Here is a 24,753-nt window from a genome sequence, read left to right on the forward strand (position 1 = left end):
GGACAAAACCTAATACACCAAGATGACACAAAATCCCATCCATTAACTACTGTTATTCCATTCTTAATTGTCTCGCGCATGCAATGCTTATAAAAGTTAAAATAATTGTACATAAACGACATTAACATGTTTTGTTTTATTCACTGATCATTTTTCATGTAAGACATATCCAAATAATCCAAGAAAAGCTCAAAAGCCAACAACTCTTATGTACGAACTATAAGTGTGTCTTCCTATAGTTTTGAAAAGGACCAATATTCTTTAATCATATATTAGATGCATATCGAGCAACGCAAAGCATTCCTAGTAAAAACAAATCTTTTGTCTAGTTTATTTTGGGGAGAATGACAGTTCTGAAAGCGAGTTAGAGAAGTCAGCATATTAGGGTTTGCACGTCTATTTTATTTATAATTAATAAATGTCATCCCATAATTATATATTTATATATTTAACTAATCATATAAATGTTTATAATTTAATTATTATGAATTTAAATTATTAAATATTTAAAATGATATTTTTATTGAATTATTTTAATAATAATTACTTAGACACAAATTCAAGTCTCTCTCTTTCCTCTTCAACATGCGTATCCCTATATTTTAAAGTAAACACCGTACTACTTATGAGATGATGTACAGTTTGGGCCAATCTTCAGTTCGAAGATATCTTGTGATCAAAATGCTTGAACAACTAAAAGGTTGTATTACCCTAAAAAATCTAAAAAGGATACTAAATTATTTAATAATTTTAATTTTTTTTCATTCCTTTCAACATATATAATGTTCTTAAATGCAATTCAAATTCATCTTCTTTCATCAAGAAAAAAATGAAAATTGTAGTAAAATTATCAACAGTTTTTTCAAGTGACTGTGTTTTACATAAGTGATTTGTGCTTCAATTAAATGTTCCTATAGTTATAGCTAAACTATCTCATTACTAATATTTTGGATTATAAACTATAAATAAAAGTACAATAATAACAATGAATTGAATCCTTTAAAAAAAAAAAACAATGAATTGAAAAAATTAACAGTTAAAATTATAATTAATTTTAGACATATTACATTTGTATTTAATTTTCTAATAATTTTCCATTTTAGTGTAAATGATTATGAGTGTAGCCAATTTAAAAGAAGAAAATTCAATATTTCTTAATGTAAAAAAAAAAAAAACAATATCTCTTACTTTTAGAGCAATATCATTTCTTACCATTTTTCTTTCCACAAAACCATTATGAAGTGCAGACCAGTATAAATCAACTTGAATGCTACACGACTAGGATAAGAATCTTGCGTTCTTTGAGCCTAGTTCTTTTCGCGAGTTTTTGTTAAAATTGGTGATGCGAGCACATTATTCTTATTTTTATTACTGTTAGTGTTAAGTAAAAAAATGTTCTAATATAATTTTGTTATTATCTCTAACAAAAAGGACATTACTTTTTTTTTTAGAGGAAAGAGGACACTACTTCACGCCAATAAAAAGTAGAAGTTTTTAAGCTATATATCAAGGTCACCCTTCAGCAAACACTAAAGCACAATAACTAAACCTTCCTTCTACACAATCAAAAACAATTTCAAGCTTTCAAATTTGTTAAAAGTGAGAAAAATTGAATAGGAGTATGTTTATATTTTTCAACAATAAACAACGATGAAATATTAGCGACTTTTCGTTTCTAAAATCTAAATGCATATGCTAGTCATCCTGGAAGCATGTGATACACCAATTTGAAACAATCCATATTACTTTTGGTGTGTGATATTTTTCAGTAATTCTTAAATCTTGATTTAAATAAAAATTATATAAAAAAACAAACTTTAATTAGTTCAAATTAATAAAATACTTATTATCTATTTACTTTTTTTCCATCCCGCTTATATGTCTATATATCCATCCTGTCTTCATTTTCACTTTTCATCACAACATTAATCACATTTATCTTCTTTCTTTCTATCTTTTCTCTTTAATTTTGATCTCTCTTGTCTTTCCACCACAATCCCACCTTATTTAAATATACAATTAATATCATTATTCGTTACCCTTTAAGTTATAGTTTAGAAATTTTCAAACAGAAAAGAAAACCAAACATTCAAACCTGTTATTAGTATTTAGTATTAAAGACGAAACAGAGTTTGCTGAACTTCCTTTCTTCAAAAAAGAAATTTTGAGTTGACAAACTAATAAAAGGAAGTTAATACTAAATTCACAATATTTGAGTTTGTTTGAATTAACGTAAGTTAAACTTATCATAATTTTTTTAAGCAATAAATATTTGCTTTTGTAGCAAACTTACCATGCTTTTATCTAATTATTACTTCTATATATATATCATGATGAGTTTAATCCAAAGTCAATCCAAACACAGCTGTAAAAATAAAATTTGGTTGAACTTAACTTTTGATGTAATCTAGAGTTGTCTACCTTCAATGGAAATGAAAAAATGAAATAACTTTGAAGTAAACTTCATTCAATTCAACTAAAAAAAACTATTAGTAGGTGCAACTTTATATAACAAGTAAACTTCAACTTAGAAGATAGTCACAATCTAAATTGATCATGAGTCAGCAATGTGAACTGTGGAGAATCAAATTTTTGGCGTTTAGCACAGGTCAAGTTCTGACGCAAGTTATACACAGCTTGAATAATTATTATTATAAGTGCTGCATTATGTGCAACAGCTTTCAGGCAAAGCTGCTTTCAGTTTAATCTCTGTCTCTCAGCCTTACATCTAAAATATTATCAAATGTCAGATGCCAGATTCTCACATCCCATCCACATCTCCTTGCACTTGTCACTCACAACACAACACAGCAAAAGCTACTTTTTCATCTCAACACCCAAAACAAAACTTGCCCATTAGGAACACCAGAGAGAGGGAGACAAAAGTGCTAAATATATATATGTAGCAATTGGTATAGAAAATGAGATTTGGATTGGAATGGTTTCCCCAAGCAAATAAAATTAAATTAAAAATAAAAAAGACAAGCCCTCCTCAAAATTATCATAAAGCAGTTAACTCACAAGCCTCCAACCCCATTGATCCTACCCAACAAAGAAAATCCCAATGTCATAATTGGTGTCATTTCATTTCTCTAGTGTGTGGTGTCTTTTTTCTTAGCATGTGTCATCTTTGTTCCCATTTCCATTCACCAAGAGCCCTTTGCTTTCTTCATCTCTCTCATTTTCCTTATTCCTAAGCCCATTGCAACTACCCATTTCAATCCTAGTGAGCTTCTCAGCCTTCAAAGCCTCAGCTTCCCAATCTGTCCTCACCAACACAACATAGAGGATTGACACAGCACATGCCACCTGGGCCGACAGAAGCCCAAACCAAAGCCCACTGAACCCCACCTTGAACCAAAAGGCCAGGCCCACGGCCACCGGGGTGCCCACAAAGTAGAATGAGCCTAGGTTTATGTGGGCCCCAATACCAGGTCGGGCCGTGCCACGAAGGATCCCACAGCCCGTGGTTTGTGGACAGTTCCCAAGCTCACACAGGCCCATAATCGGCATGACTGATGCAACCAAGGCTTTTACGGGCTCGTCGTTGGTGAAAAGCCCAGCCCACCTTTGACCCAATATCACAGTCCATGTAACATTGATGAAGCCTATCACAAAAGCACATCCTAAGGCAACCGTTGCTGCTAGTTTTGCCTTGTATGGTTTCCCAGCTCCAAGCTCATTCCCTACCTGCATTAATTGCATTGAAAATGTGAAATTCCTTAGTGTATGCTTGGATTTCAGTTTAAAAAAATAAAAGTTTTTTTACTTTTAAAACAATAAATTTTTCTTTCTTTATTTTATACAAATTCACAATTGTATTCTGTAACTCTAATATACAAGCATAGCCTTATTCTAAGTGCTTCGTGGCAAATTTCACGTGGGTATAATTCAAATTGTACATCATACCAATGTTATGTGCAAGTTTACTTTTGGTGCAGCAAACAGAAATATACCAAGTTATCAAGTACACCAACTAGTTTGATGGGTCCCACCAGAAGAGTGGAGTCCATTGGTGATTTGATGGTTAAATTATGTGGTCAAATGGAAATCTATGATGGACCTTGTATGCAAGCCTAGCAGAAATGCACTTACTTAGAAGTAATTAATTAGTTTTTAATTTTGTCTGGTCACATTGCAAGTGTGACCTAACTGGGTCCATGTACTGCTATTTTTCTTTACAGTTTACACACCCTGAATGTCTCGTCTGATCAGATAGAGATAGGGAAAAGACCTACGGTTGCCAGTAATTTCTCATGATCTCTAACAAACCATTAAAACAGTGGAAAAAATAAAAATTAAATAAAAAATGATCCAACCTACTACTACAACTATCTTCCTGGTCGTGATCATCATCATCATTATTTATCAACACCATCATCATGATTCCAACCTATTTTTATACACCTTCTTTAACAAATCAATAATATTGTGAAAAAAAAAAAATCAAACTTTATATTATTTATTGTATCTTTTATGTCCCTGCCTCAAAGGTTAAAGCTATGCTTGGTGGTTTGTTTAGGATTGTTTTCACCACAAAAGTTAAAATGCACATGTGGATGAAGACAATTTAATGCCTTCCAAATATGTTTTGTCAAAGAAAATGTAAAGCATCTTATATAAAGAAACATGTGTACAGCTCAATCAATACTATGTTTTAAGTGTTTAGGTAAACAAAAAATAGAAATAACATTATGAAAGAATATAAGAGCAAGCCAAGTATTTTGGAAGCAGTCATGGGTTATATATACACTTTTCTAGTATAACCCAATAAATAAATAAATAATAAACCAAAAAAAATCAAAATATGCCTAGCATTTACTTCCATTTTTGCAAAATAATGCAAGTACACAAAAAAGTAAGCTAATAGATCAACCTATCATAGTACTAGTATTTACTACCATTTATGATAGGCCAGATACATTAAATTTAAAACCAAATAAGAAATTGCAAATTTGAATTTATCCCCTGCTGCTTTGCCTTCAAACCCCATTCCACATAAGCCAACTTGCTAAAAGTAAATGGTTCCTTCCTGCTCTCAAGTTCTAACACCAAATCACAGACACAAAAAGTGGGAAAAGAACAAACTAGCCAAGCCACCTGCACTCTGCACACCACTCTCTAGTCCCTATCTTCCCCTGTCTCAACCAACCCAACTGGTTAAAAAAGGTAAAAAAATGAACTGAACATGGTCAAACAAGTCTTCCTATCCTCTTTGGGAACACTGTGTTATTTAAATAGGACAATGATAACTGAACACTTATATATTTCATATTTTCAATTGACATATTGCATTTTTCTCGCTTACTGCTGATGATATTATATGACCTATCTAATGCAGTTAAGTTTGTAAAGTTTGTACACACTTACACAGTCACTGTATTTATAACAGTCGAATAAAGATCAAACAATTCAAATTTTAAATGGACTTTTTAACCCTAATTTTTAAAGAAAAATATGAAACATCTTATCAAATCCTCATGAGATAATTCTGAAGATGTGATTGGTTTTCCATCTTGGGAGCTCCAAACTAAGTTTCGATGATAAACTCATTTTGGTGACATATGTAATTACCTCCAAAAGTATGTATGCACTAAAAAAATTTGTCCGACCATTCAGTTTTGCAAAACTAAGACTTAAGTTGTTTTTATAAATTCAATTTGCAAATTTTAATCAAAACATTAACTGAATCGATGAATACGTGTGAACAATGAAAGTTTGACTAGATATCTCTCCCTAGGTATAGGGAGAGTATCCATGAATATTTTGAATACAATATAGTGTAGTATATAGTATAGTGGAGAGAGAGAGAGAGAGAGAGAGAGAGACTCACCCTGGCAGAAACACAGCCTGCAAGTGCCATTGGGACAGTGTACATCATGCTAGTTGTCTGAATGAGAATACCAGTGGCAGCCACAGCCAGTGTTGGACGTGGCAAGTACCCAGCCAGCACAGTCACAATCTCGTACCACCACCACTCCAAACATATCATAAGGCAACTAGGCACAGCAAACCCCATCAACTGCCCCAACCCAGAGCACACCACTCCCCCACCACCACACCGCCACTTCAGCACCACCTCCCTCTTCCTGCACACGCACACATACCCTGCCATCAGCACCACCATGTTTAGATTAGTCATCACTGAAGCCATGGCCACCCCTGGTACCCCAAGCCCCATCACCACCACCAAAAGATAGTTCAATGGCACATGGAACAAAACAGCCACAAGGGAGCAATACATCATAGGTTTGGTCACTTTTTGTGACCTCAAAAACACCCTTAAGGGTTGTAGTAAGGTGTTTGTTAAAAGGTCTGGGAGAGAGTAGAAGCAGTAGAGTGATGCCATTCCTGTGATGGCACTGTCTTGGCCCATGAAAAGCATGATCCTTTCGAGGTTCAGCCACAGGAGGCTTATGGGGACTATTGCCATGAGGAGGATGAGGACCATTCGTTGGAGAGAGAGAGAGAGAAGGTCCCAGTTTTTGCTACCAAAGGCTTGGCTGCACACAGGTTCTAGGCCTGCTGCAAGACCCACAAGAACAGAGTACCCTGTTATGTTGGTGAAGCCTATGGAAAGTGCACCACCTGCTAGCTCTAGGCTTCCAAGCCTACCCAAAAAGAGAACAGAAACCACTGCTCTCACAAACACCAACATGTTCATAGCTGTGATGGGTAGAGCCATGCCCCACAGCTCCTTCATCTCTTCCATCACCTACTTGGCAACACAACATCACATGACTAGAACACAAATACGAAAGGATAAAAAAAAAACTCATTTTTAAAACAATAGTCTTTTTCTTTTTACTGGCATCAAGGTTTTAAATTACGGTTAAGGTCACAATAATTTCGTCATGTTCTTTGATATTGTGGGAAATTACATACACACAAATGTGGTAAGGTCTATGTGATCACCACAGGTTGTTTTGCAGTAGCAGACACTCGAAAAACCTTATTGTTGCGAACGAAATCGCGCGAACCGGTTTTTAAAAAGCCTTGACTTGATTTTAGCATCATGGTAGAGTATCTCTAAAAGAAACTACTCTTTTTCTCTTACAAAATGTGTTTCCATAGAGAAGTAAGTAGCAGCATGAGTTTACCTGAGAGGTTGTGGGGAATTTGTGGGAAAAGAAATCATGGTCCTTGTTATCTCCCATTCTTCTTGACCAATATATGTATGTGTTGTTGTTCTGCAAAAGGGTGGTGAATCAAACAGTGTTGAAAGAACTTAGAAGAGAAGAAAGACTACTTTTGACAAAACCTATTGAGCAATAGTAGTAGTAGCTTCATATAGGGGAGAGTGAAGAAAGAAAAGGAGATGGAAACAAAATAAAAATAGGGTCTACAATGTTTCATTATCATATCTATCTATCTATTAATCCCATGAAAGCAAGAATGAGAAAAGGGCATGCTGTATGTAACAACCAAACCAACCTTTTTTTTCTCCTCCTTATGCTCCTTCTCTCTAAAAACTGAAAAAAGGGGTGAAGCAAAGGGTGTGTGACAAGAAAGAAATGCTATGAGGGAAAAGGGGGGCACTTAAGTAGAGCAACCAACATAAACAGTGTGGTATAGTATGGCTCAAATACTTGAAAAAAGTTTCAGTCTTTCACTAATTCTAAGTATTTGTCAAAAGGTGTAAAAAGAATTAAACATGAAACGTAAAGTCAATAACAATAATAATAATAATAATATAGTTCTAACGTAATAGTAATAGTAATAATAAGAATAATAATATGCGTTCTAGCATGCTCTTATATAACACACTATTTTGGTGATGTGAGAGTGTCTCTTAATATATATCGGGAAAGAGGGAAGTGGATACAAACTTGTTAGTGTCTGTTTGGGAATCAATTAGGAACTCCGTTTTACATTTTCCAAAGAAATTTCCCACTTTCCAAAGCTATAAACGTGATTGGAGCAAATTCAAGCTTTTACGTTCAACATAAATGTAACTTTAATACAAACATATCCTTATTGTTGTGGCGGCGTCCCAGAGTGCCAAAGGTTGAGAGAGAGAAAAAGAAAGTGAGATATGAATCTTAAGAGAGAAAGTGACAGGTTGAAAGGCAGAGGAAGGGGGTTTTAAAACTTTATTATTATTATTATTATCATAAATAAATTGTAGCATCAAGTTTTTGGTAACAGTGAATGCACACTAAAGGAGGAAAAAGGAAAACGTAGAAAGAGCGAGAAAGATTTGCTAACGGTGGATTATTGTTGTCTTTTTTATATTTAATTTTTTATTTTTTATTACTTAGTGGAAAGAAATTAAGCGTTTTGTTCTTCATTTTTGTAGTCAAGTCTCCTTTTTGAATATGCATTTATGCGTTTAAAAGAGTTTTATATAACTGATAGTCCTGATTTTGACAAAAGAATTTTAATTAGAATTATATTTAAAATAAAGTAATCTATATTTTTATTTTTATTTTAAATAAGTTAATAACAAATTTTATATAAAATTTTAACGATTCAATTTAAATATACTCGCATTATAAAAAGTTTACGTCATCTTCTAATTCATGTATGGTATGATTTCTTCCTTTTTAATAACTATTTTAACAATGTAAGAGGAGAGTCTATAGTGATTTTTAATAATTCATAATATAAAAATCTTGAATTTGATTCCTCTTAAATAAGAAGAGTGAAGAGTGAGATAAAGTTCAATGATAAATATTAATTACAAAATTAATAATTTGATATTGTAACTAGTTGTTGATTGTATAACAATTGGTGAGTATATTTTATTTTCTAAAGTATGTTTTTTTCATTTTAGAGGAGAGAAAAATCTAAAAAAAAATATTACTAATGTTAAAATTAGACTCAAATTCTTTTAAAAAAATTATATTACTAATATTAATTAAAAAAATTAAACAAACACAAATTGTATAGGTAATAATTGCTACTGAACACTTGCTCAATTTCTTTAATTAACTTGGACCATAATCAGAATATAATTTGAAATACCTTTTTAGAAAATACGTACTAACTTAATATTAACATTATGTGTTCTAAGACTAACTACAAGGATTCAACCATATGATTTTTGTTCTTGTGGTGTGATTCTTTTGTGAGTGTATAATAAATGTTAATAAATAGTTTGTTAATGGAAGAGATTTAAATTCACAATCTTTCTCAATTCTCAAGATAATCTTATAACTCATACTAAAGTTTTTTTTTCTTATATAGTCACACTCAAGTTATAGTTTGACACAGTAATTGATTCAAATGGTCTAGTAATCAATGGTTTTCTCTAGCATCATAACCCTTTAATGATGATAAAGTATCTCTTCAATGAAAATGTGTGGATCTTGTGATGTGTGTCAATTAGTGTGTGTTTGGTTAAGATACAAATCGATTTTGAGACAAAAATCGTGGTATGATTGTGAATTTTGAGAAACAACTGCATTGTTTTGGTTCCATCAAAGAGTTAGTTACGATTATTTTCCACCATGTCGTCATCCCATACTCAAAACTTAATATTGTGACATGTAAGACTTTGTTACGGCAAGAATTACTTAGTCCGACCATAGTATAGCAATATGATTAGTAATAATAGGTAATAAGGTAGTGGCATTTCTTATACAGTTAGAAAATTGGGTCATTAGGTTACAATGGTCAAACTAAGTGTTAAACCTTATTATTTCTCCTAACGGTCAAGTTAACCTTTACCATTTTTGTTTGTTTTACATTCAAAATTTTAGATTTATTCAACAAGACTTTCATTAGTTGAAATTAGGAACTAAACCATTGGTACATTTTTCATGAAGAAACTTTTTATTATAAATAGCTGGATTTTTTTTTATTAAGAAATAGCTGGATTTTCTTGCAATGGAATGGGATAAAAAAACATAATAATGATTGAATCCAGTGATAAAAAGAATCACATGTTTGTATGGAAGAATACATTTAAAATTTTTAAACAAAATAATAGCTAATAAGATTTATTTTGTGAGAGTTAATTTTACTTTAAATAAACAATGATCTGTTTCTTCAAAATGTAATATCTAAATATTTCGAACCTTTATTAAAATAAGTTTTATTTTGTAATTTTTTCAAAAAAAAATATTTATCTATTTTTATTGTCAATTTATAATCGGTTAAAGAAAAACATTTTTTTATGGTATTTAAGAAAAAGTTTAACATCTTTTATTCATCCACATCGTAAAGATAGTACCCTAGACTCTCAATGTCTTTTCTGTGATTATGGTTTGGAGGATCCAACTATAACCCACCCGACTTTAATAAAATTAGCTCTGTGGATACATTTGTGGATAGGTATAAGAAAATAATAAATTTTTTACTTTTTCTTAATGATTATCTCTCTTTCAAAATAATGATAACGAATTAAAACAAAAATTATGTTTAAATTATAATATTTACTATTATTTATATATTTCAATTATATTTTATAACAAAAATTCCTATTTATTAATTTATTAACTATTGTTTTAAAAATGGTGATTAACAAGATTTATTTTTCTCTTTAAACAAATTCTTGAATTTAAATTTCATGAATAAAAAAAATAATCCAGAAAAAATATTTTCTAAACAATATTAATGATTAATCATTAACAAAGTCATTAATACTTCATATAAATAAGAAAAATGCTAAAAACATAATTTCTAAAACATTCTTTTAAACACACTCTTGCAGGATTTAAATTCATTAGAAAATACAAATTTTGATGTTTGATAAGTCTCTATTTTATTTGATAAATCTCTTCTAATTTTATAATTTAAAATAAATTTTAACCAATAAAAATATTTAAAAGAATGTGTTAAAATATGTGCGGATAACATTCCTTGGTAATGACATTGAAATTTTCTCTCAAAAGTAAAAGCATAACCATTTTTTTTATTCATAAAAGCATAACAATTTATGTCTGGATAATTTGTACGTTTTCTTATTTAATACGCTAGAGTAATACTACTAATAAAGTTTTTTTTTTTCATTTTAAAGGTATTTCTACTTTGGGCACTCCAAACATAAGTGTTTCTATATTCTGGCCAAAATTATGTTTCAACTTTTAATTGGATAAAAAATTGTTATTTTTCAAAAGAATACTTTCTGTCTTTGCTGAAAGCATTTTAGAGCAACACGATTGATTTGCTTGTACATTCGGAATACGTTATTGATAAGGATCTTTGTTGATGCATCAATCTTTCAATTATCCATAATAAGGCTTCAGTGTCCAAGAAGTGAAGAATCATTGTTTTTTTTAGGATGTGAAGAATATCGTTTGTTGTTTGTTATTTACAATAATGTTACGGAAAATTACAATTCTTTTTTTAACTCAATCATAAGAATATTAAGAAATAGCAAGTGAATTATTATAAATTTTTTTATATTATCTTTGATTCCTATAAATAAAAAAATATTATGAAAAATTACAATTCTTTTTTTTAGCTCAATCACAAGAATTTTGACAAAGACATATACTTTATCGATCAACATAAACTGTCAATTTTAAAATAGTTGAACAATTTTAAACTTCATAATATAAAAGAGCTTGTATGCTATTACATTATTTAATATTTTTTTCTCAAATTTTTTTCTTCAAATATAATTTTATTTGAGACACAATCATATGTTAAATATAAATAACTCTACCAATAAAATTTGAAACTTAATTCATTACTTTACGAGATTAACATATTGTACTAGATTCAACTTGGTTAGTATTACATTATCTAGTTATAGCATGTGTCTGGGTGATGTATGGATCAAGATGAGTAAATAAAATAGAAAACAAGGGAAAAAAGATAATTCAAACAAATTAAATTTAATTAGATAAGTTAATATTGACAAATATTTTGTCAAATTGACACAATTATACTTAGTCAACATGTGAATCCAATTTGGTAGTCATAGATAAATTTTGATTAGTATTATGCTAATTTTGAAGTAAGAAAGTGTTGTTTCTACATCGATTAGTCAACTTGACATGAAATTGTGCATCTAGGATATAAATCTAAACACACTACAAACTAAATCAACACCTTTTAGTTTTATAATTAAATTGTATCGTTTTATATTTAAAATATTTTAAAAATCTATAATGACATTACTATTTTATATTCTAAATCAAAATTAAGTGTCACGGGATCTAACTCAAGTTAAACTGAGTGTATGAATGACTGAAAACCTACTCCCACATATTAAAAAAACAAAACTAAGTTGAATATATATGGTTAATTGAAATTCAATTATAAATTTTTTTCATAAAAATTGTAATCTCTAAATTTGAACTGATTATTATAAGATGTATACTTTTTGTTTCTATGAATGTTTTGATAGAAGGGTCTCATAAAAAGAAAAAATTAGAAAAAGGTGGGTGATCAATTGTATCGTGATAATAAAAGTTAGTAATACTTACTTTTTAAAACACATTTTTGTTCTTATTATTAAATAAAATTTATTAGAAATTATAAAATTTTGTTAGTAGCTACTCCTGTGTTCAAGATTTATAACATGATCAAAACAATATATTAAAAAGTGTATTATTAACTTTCTCCTAAATAAGAACAAAATAACTATATATTTGACAAATAATATTGTTAAGGGATCTAAGTTAGTTGAGTAAAGTGTATGATTTATTGTAAATTTCTGACATTATTTTTTTTATCTCAGCTTAAAAAAGACAATTATATGTTTTGATGAATAATGTTGTTATCTTAAATTTAATAGCAATTAATAAATGTGTAAATATTTCATTTGGTTTGTCATATATCCTTATAATCAATTGGGGGAAGGATATGCTACATAAGCAACACCACAAAATAGAAATAATGGAAGAACAAAAATTTAACATGGTCTATCACCTATTGATTACATCTATGAAAATATGTCAATAAATATTCATTATCTCAATTAAGATTATAAGTTTCTAAGACAACATGAAAAAACTCTCGCTATTTAGCACACCACACCCCTTCTCAATTTGGTGGTATCTTCTCTATTCATGAGAATCCCCTTTTATACATCTTGTATACTAATCTTAAAATGAAACTAATGACATTCTTTATAATTATTTTTTGAGCCTGAAATTATTTCCTATCTTGAATTGAAATTATTTTCTCTCCTGAATTTTATTTATAAAAAAAATGATGACATCCTAAATTTAAAAGATAAAAACAATATCCTCGTCTTTACTAAAATAAAATCTAAAGATTTGAATTGAAAATTTGAAATGTTCTCTAAGTAGAGTCTTAACCAACAATGGTGCCATAAGTGAAATAGAAAATGAAAGAGAATAAGAAATGATATAGACTATATTTTATCATATTAAAAAGTTGATTAAATTGACTCGCAAGTCCTTATACTTTTACCAAATTTTCAAAAGATCTTAATTTAATAAAATGGTCATTAAGGTATAAAAAAACACATCAAAAAGGAATTTTCAAAATAAATTTTTATTTTTATATTTATCTTTATATATAAGACAAAGATTTTGGAGTAATTAATTTCTCGCTCAAAATTGAAGTATTAATGGTATTTTACTGCAACGCATTTATTACATATTTACATGTAATGATTGTTTTAATTCATTTTGGTATATGTCAATTTTTCTAATATAAATTTTTATATGTATATATTTCTTAATTCCTTTGATAATACTTTTATGAATTTAATTTTTTTTAACCATGATAATGAGGATATTTTGTTCTCCCATATGGAATCCAAAAATATTCTTATAAGCTTCAATTTTATGGATTCACCATGACACTAAATATGAGACTTAGTTTGTCCTATAACTCATAACATCCCTCCATATATAAGAGTGTATTTTGTGAGAATTAAACTCAAGTTATTGGGTAGCCAATTCACAATCTCTTTGAATGAAAAAAATTATGAATAAAATAAGGATAAATAATTATTTTTGTCTCTAAATGTGTAATTCGTTAACAAATGCATTCCTGAAAGATGATAATACAAAATTTAGTCCTTGAAAAGTCTAAAAAATACGACAAATATATTCGGCCATTAACTTTCATTCATCACCGTTAATAAAATAGCCTACGTGGCACAGATAAAATAATTTATCGCTGAAATGATTGTCAATGTGACCATACTAACTAGATTAGACGAAAAATGTCAGTAAGAAATGTCAATAATTTTTTGTTGGATGAAAATGTCAATAAGATATTGTTTTTGGATGTAAATGTCAGTAATCTTTTGTTGGACGAAAATGTCAATATTTTTATATTGGAAGAAAATATGAGTAATTTTTTTTAACCTAAATGCTAATACGTTTCATTGAACTAAAATATCAATAAGTTACCATTATTGGATGAAAATGTCAGTCATTTTTTGTTGGACCTAAATATTAGTATATTTCTATTGGATTAATTTGTTAGACCCGAAATTTTGTTTCATTTAAAGGTAAAATATACTTTTAGGATAAGACGAAAAGTCAAAAAAATATTATATGAGAAATATGTCTCTATGTTGACAATTAGAGATGACCACGTTGACAATTATTTCAGTGACAAATTTGTCCTTATGTGTCACGTAAACTATTTTATTAACGGTATCGAACGATAGTTAACAACCGGATATATTTGTCGTACTTTTTCCACTTGTGACTAAATTTTATACTTTTATCTTTCAGGGACACATTCATCAGCAAATTAGACATTTAAAGACAAAAAGTGACTATTTACCATAGGTAATCTCTTTTTATTATATAATATTTAGTTTGGGTTACTAATTTTATTATTATTACGAAGACAAAGATTTATACATGTATGAAATATATAAATGTTTAGTATAATATTTTAATTTTAATTAAATTATTTATTTTAATCTAAGATTTTAATTCAATATATGGGTTAGTTTGTTTAAAATTAAAAAAAGTGATTTTTTTTAAGAAATAGGTAGAATTTTCTTAAAAAGCAGAAAATTTTGTATTAAAAAAAGTATATCTATGATAATTAGTAAATACCAATTTAATAATATATTCATTTGTTAGTGTTGTTGACAATTAAGTGTAACTTTGATAATTAATAAATAAGAAAAAACATATTTAATTTTGGAAAACATAAGAATATCATGAAACGAGTTGGTTCATATATAATATTTAACTATTATATAATAATTCTTCATATTTCTTAATACAAAATGTCTCTAAATAAACTAATTGGTCAGATCGACAAAGCTTATATGAAGGCCAATCAGGCCTAAAAAATAGGCCTGCATCAATTAATAGGCCCATACTTAAACTGTAAAATGATAAAGTAGGTTAAGTTAAACTTAAAATAAAATTCGACTCAACACGTATCATTTTCACTCCTAATCACCGAAAATACAATAGTATTTTTTTTATTGCTCAAACAACAATAGTATGATCAATAATTGTATGATAAATGACAATAAGTTCATCTTTTGATTTAAAAAGAAGTAAAAGGGGAGACAAATAGATCAAACGCTTGGTTCTCCCCTATCCTCTTCTGAATATTTAGAGGGTTCAATTTTTGTTTGTTTTTCCCATATCAACTATTTTTTTTTATGAATTCAGATTTGCTTTTAGAATTTCTTTTTTCTTCTTCTTGTTTCTATTTGATGCTGGAATCAGAATCGTCTAATTTGACTAATCTTTAGTTCGTCTACTCCTATATATATAGTTTTTCCATTTATGATTTCTTTGACTTTATATTTTTATGGAATTTTAGTAGTCAAGAATTAGTTAAATAATAGAAAAAGAATGCCTAAATTAAGAGAGATAATCAAATGAGAAATAGAACTCATTAAAATTTTTAATTTTAAATAAATTAAAGGCTTAAATATCTTTTTTGTTCTTATAATTTATTTTTTTTCCATTTTTGTCTTTATATTTTTTTTTCATTTTAGCCATTGCAAAATATGTTTTTTTTTTGTTTTTCATCTTTAAAATACTTTATATAATATTTTTTCATTATTCAAAATATTTTTTTACTGATCAAAGTGCTATCTAAAACACTTTAAAGACAAAAAATAAAATAAACATATTTTGTAATAACTAAAATGAAAAAAATTACAAAGACATAAATGAAAAAAATATTAAATTACCGAGACAAAAAATCATTTAAGCCTAAATTAAAATGTGAGAACGAAATAGTGTGCGTATCATTTTTGATAATGGAATATGTACTTGTCACTTTAGTTGCCCTAAATCAAAGTACTAGCAAAAATTGAATTTAATTAATTTGAGTTTAATTAATTAATACATTAAAGCAAAAGTGCATGCAAATTTTTAAAAGATTAAATATTATTATTTATAAACATGAGTAAAACATTCAAGTAACCTCTTAGATATAAGTACCACTTAATTAGAATTTTATAATTCAAGCATAAAGCATATTGCCATCAAATACATATAGTAAACAAATAAAATGGTTTCCAAAACTTTCTGCCCTACGTAAGTAAAATTAGTTATCATATCATCAATGTTTAAAAGATCAACATATGTTAATTTATATCATTTGTTTAAATGAAGTTCTTAGTCGTCAAAGGGGCAAGGAGTTATTCTATCCTGAACTTGTAGCTATCAGAACATTTTCTACTTGTAAAAAATATTGTCACACACTAACAATTAATAGTTTGATGTATCATATGTAGTAGATTTACTAAATCCATCGAGAAGTCGCTTATTCCTCCTATAGAACATATAGGGTTAGCATGGAGAGCTTCGGGCATTTCAGGCAGATATGCGAAACAACCCTACATGCCAATGCAAAAGCGAATTTAACTTATTGGGTTGACAAGACCTTCCTTTTGTATAAAGGTTTTGTGTTTAAAAATTACAGATTCCTCTTGTACATATATAGACACACATTTATTGTATTTTAGTAAAATCATTCTGCTCTTACTTTCGATTGAGAATCAACTTTAAAATTATTAAGTGAGGTTAATTTAGATACATGATCTATATAATTTTTTTGTTGACATTATTAATCAATTAAAAACCATTACAAATATAATTTGTAAAGTAATTATAGTATAAAATTAACGATTTTGGCATGTATATAACAATCTATGATTAAATATATGGATATAGAAAACCATTACCCTATTCTAACTAAATCCTTATAAAATTCGGTGTTTCTAACGTATAATGGTTAGAAAATAGGCGTTTGAAAGACCAAGAAAAATTTGAGGAATACCCAATTGATAAGGAAAAGCAATCAGAATTAGATTCGCTATTAACCACAATTTAATAATGCTCTACGTACGACATTATCTTTCATAGCAAAAGTTTACCTTTATTGATTACGATAATCATCATGATTGATGTCTCAGATTTTCATCATAAGGTTATTAGATGTATATTTTTGGCGTGTAGGTGGGTTTAGTTTAATTTAGTTAATATTTATGCATGGAAGGGTTAAAAGAACTTATGAAATTATAAACTCTCTAAAATGAAAAGCTAGACATAATTAATTAAGCCATATACGTACATTAATGTATTTGCTTAATTTCCACCAATCTTGGTTCAATTCCTTTTTCTTCCTTTAAAAAAAAAGGGCAAAGAAGGTGGCGATCTTGCATGCGTTATATATTGAATCGTAAATGAAATCATGTTGCATCACACTCTTTTTTTTTATATAATGTAATTAATAGACGCAGAAGGTGATATTCCCACTAAGTTACCTGCATGTTCTTTTAGAATTATAATAATAATCTTTAAACTTTTTTTTCTCAACCATGACATTGCGAAGGATTCCAAAACAGAAGTAACTTGAGCATCAATTCGCTAGCTTACTAATGAAACTTTAATATTATTTATGTGAGTGTTTAAGCATGTTAGGTAGAGAATGGAACTTATGCTAACTAATTCCAAAAGAGCTATTGTAAAATATTGCGAACAAAGTGGATTTCAAATTACGTGCCCTGAAAGAGAGAAAGGCACAAGCTTTATCCTCTTTGTCGTGATAGTAAAGATTATCATAATCTTAATATCATTGATGTCCACATGCATGTAAAGAAGAAACACAGATAGAATATATAATTAAATAAAATGCACATACTATTAATTAATTGACTGTATATAGTGAAAGGGTCGACCATCATGATTCTTGACTATTTTATGTGGATGAAATATATATATATATATATATATATATATATATATATATATATATATATTTCTTATCGTAAGATATAAAAATTCTAAATCAGGGTTAATATTAATAATGATTTAATCACATAACTACTTAAAAAAGTTATTCTCTCATAAGTCAAATATAAGAAAAAAAATCTTATAATAAAATTAAATATAAATAAATTTAATTAATTTTATTTTATCTAGTGACATTTTTCATTTAATTATAATTCTAAAGTCATGTCAATAATGATTTTAGATTAACTAACATTAACGTTTGTGCATGACTATTAATCTTCAAATATAATTGAGTGTTTTATATTTATAATTCTTATTTTTCACATGAAGACTATTTCTTATTTAATATTATTTTTGTCTTTAAATGACTCTTTTAAAATTTTTTATACGACTATTTTTAAATTGTCTCTTGTATCAACACTAAAATAAATTATTTCTACTATTAATTATTTTTTAATTAAAATAATCTTAATTACTTTATAGTTTATGATAAATTCTATAACTTAAGCAGATAAATTCATTCTCTTTCTTGTGAGGATCCAAGAAAATGACCCGTACATATTAATTAATTGAATGAAAAGAGTGATATGACAAGTCCTAATAATTTTAATTAAGGATACTTTTGAAAAAGTAATATAAATTTTTAATATGTTTAATGCTACCAACTAAATTAACATTTTCTTAAAGAATATAAATTAATTAAAAGAGTTTTATAAATAAGAAATGAGTGAAACTAATACAATATCTTTATAGAAAAGAATGTTACTTCCTTTGTCTCATAATAACTATGATATAAGAGAAAAAAATTATTTCAAAAGAATTGTCGTTTTAGTTTTTTAATATAATATTAATTATATTTTTTTATATCTCTTATAATATTATTGATATGAGTAACAAAAATTTAAAATGAATTAATGATAATAACATTAATTTTATAAAATTAATATCATCTTTCATTTATTTATTAATTTTTATCTAAGATGGCAATTATAACTACCCGAGAAAGTAATATATATACATGATACCAATTCTTTCAGCATTTTTATTATTTATAAGAATAAAAAATAATATTAAAAAATTTATAATAACTCATGTTAATACCTCCTTTATGTATACAGAAACAGACAATAATCTCTTACTTAATTTTCCACTAGTCATTGTTTAACCCAATGCTGGAAAGTGATCTTTCTAAAGACTCATTTTATCATATTGAAAAGTAGCTTTGACCGAATAAAGCATTGTACATTCTTTTTTGTGCTTTGCGGTAGGTTCCATTGGAATGCACTTCGATATGTTTACATCTAAATCCAGTTTTGGGTCATACATTCATTATTATGTTTCTAAGCCATAAATATAAGATAAGTGTTGCATATATTTAAGTTTATTGGATTGCACTTCGTATTATATATATTTGACATGCATGATGAAGAATCCAGTCATTTTCTCAATTTACAAAATGGTTCTCAGATATGGTTAGTTTATTATTAATTAACTTTCTGCAACTAATTACACAGTTGATATATCTATACCTATAATATAAAATAAAAAATGCAAACATGCATTGGTATCATGCTATAAATTAAATGGTCGCGGAATCCTTCACTATAGATTTGATAAAACATGATGATGATATATATGTTCAGATTTAACCGAAAATTCCGAAGGAGATAAACACCAACATGAAAATGATTGATACCATGATGAATCGATATATCATTTGTTAGATGAATAAGGTGCAAAATATTAAAGACATTATGCGGAGACTTAATTATGTGGTGTAGTGGAATTTTCTCTATCTTAAAAAAATAGTACGTCGTGACAATATTTTTTTAAAAATCGGTATAATACGTAACAGTAGGTTTTTTTATAAAAAAAATATGAAAGAGAAAACCAACATGTACGTAGCAGTGTAACAATATGAGTGTGCTTGTTTTACATGTGAATGTAATATTTATATATTTGTTACAAATTTTTTAAAAATTATTCTTTATACATAACTTATTTTCAGAAATCTGTATCACAACATTTTTCTCATCTTCCTATTCCTATATATGTAAAAGGGCGAGAATATTCTCATGGGAATCAAGTTATTTAATTTCCACTTTTTTGGAAATATAATCAAATGCACGAAACAAACATATGTCTCCTAAAACTGTTAATTGTATCAGCAAAGATAATTTGGAAGGTAACATAATTTATTATGATTTAATATATTTCTAGAACATATTTAATGTATCTTTTCGTAAAAATTCATAGTAGTGTAAATATTATTTTTTTATTATAAATTCACAAATATTTTTTTTATAACTCATGAAACTGATGTTTAACATATGTAATTTTGAGCCTATAAAATTGTTGAATTTTCTTATTTTCAAATATATTTTTATTATAATACCCCCTTCCCATAAGATGTAAGTTTGATTTTGACCTTGTATGTGTCTATTATTTAATATTAATTTTGTGACACTAAAAAAATATATTTATAGATGTGAAATATATAATAAGTTTCTTTTAAAACTCAAATTAAATCCTAAGTCCTAAAATTTAATTAAAGTTTTAAAATAAGAGAAATCTAGAGACAATGCACTAATAATATAAAAATAGTTTTATACTATATTGTAATAAGAAATTATTATTTATGATAAATTTATTATTTGTGATTGAATAATAATGCAAAATTATTTTAGGCATCACTATTCATCTCTCCATCTCTTGAAAAAGTAAAAAAGAGTGAAGTTATAATTCGAAATTACAACTCTTTCATGTAATAATTGATGAAATCGTATTCCAAAAATACAATAGATGACAACAATTTTTTTAAAGAAAAAGACAAAGTCGTGCATTCCTCCGTAATCCAATTTCCATTTTTTCCTCTAAAGGTTAAAATAATAACGACTCTCTAACTAAAAGTGTATCTCGTTTTTTTTTGTTGCATGTAATTTCAATTTTAGAAGTCCAATTCCACGTATATGACTCAACCTTCTTATGTAAATACCTTTTAGTTATAGCTAGTACTTGTTCAATAATTTTTCGAGCTAACTTGCATATTTATGCAGGTTAATAAGGGATCTGGAATTGGTACGTTCATGCAACTGTGAATGAACACCGTTGGATGAAGGAGGGACAGTTTTTAAATTTCAAATTTATATTTTGAAATTTAATTCACGAAATTAAATTATCTGTCTGATATGTTTATCTAATGGCTACAATTAGCTGACTATGTAAATATGTTAAATTTCCGAATGCAAGGAATGCGGTTTCGTTGATAAATCGTCTTTTTTTAGTAATCTTGAGTGTGAATAAAACTCTTGACACATAAGCCAAAATTCAATGATTACACTTGTTCCTTTCCTCCCTTTTCTCTTGATTTCCAAAATATATATTATTGAAACTGTTCCATGTCGTTTTGCTTAGCTAATTATCTTCAATTTCTAATAAAAATAGCTAAATATTTAATTAAGTTAACAATATTTAATGGGTGTAGATTGCAAATGGGAGTTCGACCATGTCACAAAACAGTTGTCGATCCTTATAGCATGAAATGTTATTCTTAATAGCAATTTCATCTACTGTCTACATGTCACTTGTCAAAGTTGAAAATTTGATTGGACATTTAATCAAAATAGACTCTAATATCTTTTGAAAGAGACCCATTTTGATAAAAAAAAAAGTTTTAAAAAGATCTAAATTAATAGAGCAGCCTGAGTTTATAAGAGACTTAGATTTGATTTTCATTTAATATATTCTTGAGAAAAAGAATGATGAATTATAAATGTGATTAAATCATAAATCGATAAATTGAGGATTAAAACTTGTAAGAATAATAAAAAAATTCTAATTAAAATGGTTATTAAAAGGAAAAAAAACCTAAACTAAGAATCATTGATTTTTCTTCACATTAGACTTTTAAAGGGGGTAAGTTTAAGCTATCTAAACATCTTGTGATATGCGCATGCTCTATTCCCCCATAGTCAAAACAATTCAATCCATCTGCTACATGAAAATCCCACATTAATGATTAATGAATATCAAAACAAAGTGCTGGATTAATTGAAGAGAAGTGATACATGTATACCAATTTATATAATATTATATTTTGTGTTTATTTCTCTCTTTTATCTTATTATTTATTATATTTTAAATTTAAATTTATCTTTCTTTTCTTTCTCTTAGTTGAATGATGGAGTGACATGTTATCCATTGCCAGAAGAAGCTCATGTTAGAGTAAAATTTCTGATGCGTGTCCACCCGCAGAGGATGCCCTACCTATCCATATTGATCAAATGATTGCGTGCCATATGGTCATCCATAACCTTCTGACTTTGTTGCATAAAGTGCATTCTGCAACCGTTGTGCATACTGAAGATACTCCTAGCCAACTTTGACATTGTTGCCATAAATTTAGGCACCAACTAGTAGGTATTATTTTTCCTCCGTCTCTCTCACCACAAAGATCCATAATTTTAATTCCCTCAATGCACAAATTACTTATAAATATCTGTGGTTTAGTGCCTCTTTGAGAATCCCAATGGGTTTTTCAACACTTGGTCAGGGATGAACGGAGCACGAGATAACTAACTCCAATGCTTGTGTTAAAAGTATGGCTTGTTTATTATGTGTCCCTCCTTAGCCTTGTATTATTTGCAAGATGTCCCATAAAAAAATATTACTAGTTTGTTTCTACCCATTAACCAGAACAAACAAATTCAATCTATAAAGTTTGCTGCCAATGATCTAATTACCATGAAGAAGAGTGTGAAAAATTATTGCTCAACTAAAGAAGCGTGGACAAAAAGGCAGACAAAGCCAAGAATTAAGGAGGGTTTCTGATACTTCAGAAGTATCAGAAGCACATGTGGACTAAGTCCAATATTAAAGAAAGTCCAAAATTCATGTCATGGGCTCCAACATTGTGAAGGCCCCCAGACCAAAGAAACAATTGCCAAGGCCCAGTTTTCTTTCTAGCTATTTGCCAATAGATTAGATTGGAGACCACTTTCTGGGTAGAAAAACAACAAATTTTTTCTCTATAGGTCGATTAGTCCATGCCACAGTTTAGGTAATTGCTTCCTGCATCTCCTTCCTGTACCTAATCTAGAACCTAAAGTTACATTTTGAATTAATCTAAAATGCAACTTTAAGATTAATCCGAAATGTAACTTTACATTCTAGATTACCGAAAAGACTAATCTAAAATGTAATTTTGCATTCTAGATTAGCTTTTCCGGAAGCTTAAAAAGTTGCAGTCTAGCATGTCCATTGAAAAAAAAAGGATTGGGCTGTTTTAAAGTACATGCTGCACTTTAGAGGTAAATTATATACATTCTAACTATTCATAAATATCCCTTCTACAAAGCAATACCTTATTTAACCATTCCTCATTACACATGCAAAACAAGAAACACAAGACATGTACTAAAATCATGATATTCAGAATAGAAGCTCTTTTACTTTCTCTTACCCTCTTGACCATTATATTAGTTGTTGCCATCTCTCCAGGCTCAACCCTTCAGGCTTCAGACACAGGGTCTGCATTTTCTTCAAGTTCAACCCCCAACTTCTTCTCCTTGGATCAGGGACAAACATAAAGAGAGAATACTTCATCCTTTATATTGTCAGAAACATAGAGAAACTACATCCTCATTCCTCTCTTATGGTAATTAATTGTATGAATTTTTTCGAGGCAATAATTAATTGTATGAATTGAATCTAAATAAAATTTTTGAGGACTGTTTATTTGGAGTAATAGGGAAAGGTTGAGTAACGCTTTTAGATGAATTGGTTATTTTAGTTAATCTTAAATTGACTAACTAATTTATTGATCAATTTGCTAAGCTGATTTGACAAAATTATTACAAGTTACTCTATGTCTATGATTTGCTGGTTTGCAACAGCTGGAGCCAGGTGCCAAGTCCTACTTGTACATTGAATTTGAACTCGTTAGAAATGGAGACGTTGACAATTAACATGGTCACATGGACATGATTTTGAAGATTTATTCACTTCGAGCAAATTACGTATTGTTCAGTTACCAGTAACACAAAGTAGAATTTGGCATTAGCATTTTTTACCTTGGGGGAAGGGAATTGGAAATACCAGTCCACAAATGATTGACCTTTGTTTTCTAAATCATGCTGGCTTCATTGCTATGAAATTAATTACTTGCACATTGTGACAACTATAAAGTCCTAACAATTAATTAATAATGTGCATGATTGAAACAAAAAGTAACACATTTTCCATCATTCTCCCAAACTTTTTAGGTTTCTGGAAAGGAAAAAAAATAAACTTTATTAGATGGATAGCCAAGAACATAAAATGTTTACTTTTATTGGCATCCCAAAGATTTATTAATGTTAGTCTGTTGACCCAGAAATATGCGTGACCCATGTGCAGGGCTAATGTGATTCACGATATGCCACTATCAGTCAAAATTATGAAATTTAATTTCATTTCGAAAAAAAAAAACGTGTTAGAAAATGTATTACATGCTAGCACTCCTCTTACAACTTTATCCATGCAAGGAGTGAAACTGATTCCGCAACTAGATACGATACCGTGGCCAAACATATAGTACAAGGCAACAATGTTACCTCACTATGCTGAGCCAGCACTATCCTTCTAGTCCATCTCACTATGCTGTTATAGGAAT

At 28.5% G+C, this 24,753-nt stretch overlaps 1 protein-coding gene across 3 annotated transcripts; it reads right to left on the minus strand.

The window, feature by feature from the left end:
- Positions 1-2,629: 2,629 nt before the first annotated feature.
- On the minus strand, positions 2,630-7,668 carry LOC114389422 (protein DETOXIFICATION 54). 3 transcript variants are annotated; one of them, XM_028350093.1, is made up of 4 exons: positions 7,435-7,668; positions 7,101-7,190; positions 5,834-6,715; positions 2,630-3,690 (listed from the first exon to the last, which is right to left on the minus strand). In XM_028350093.1, the coding sequence occupies exons 2-4, from the start codon at positions 7,155-7,157 to the stop codon at positions 3,115-3,117; spliced, it is 1,515 nt and encodes a 504-aa protein (XP_028205894.1). In that variant the 5' UTR covers positions 7,158-7,190; positions 7,435-7,668; the 3' UTR covers positions 2,630-3,114. The 3 variants fall into 3 exon arrangements, with proteins under 3 accessions (XP_028205894.1, XP_028205895.1, XP_028205896.1); XM_028350094.1 differs by lacking the exon at positions 7,435-7,668 and having other exon boundaries at positions 7,101-7,366; XM_028350095.1 differs by lacking the exon at positions 7,435-7,668 and having other exon boundaries at positions 5,834-6,741.
- Positions 7,669-24,753: the final 17,085 nt, after the last annotated feature.

Source organism: Glycine soja, chromosome 16 (assembly GCF_004193775.1).
Source record: "Glycine soja cultivar W05 chromosome 16, ASM419377v2, whole genome shotgun sequence".
NCBI classification, from domain to species: Eukaryota; Viridiplantae; Streptophyta; class Magnoliopsida; order Fabales; family Fabaceae; genus Glycine; species Glycine soja.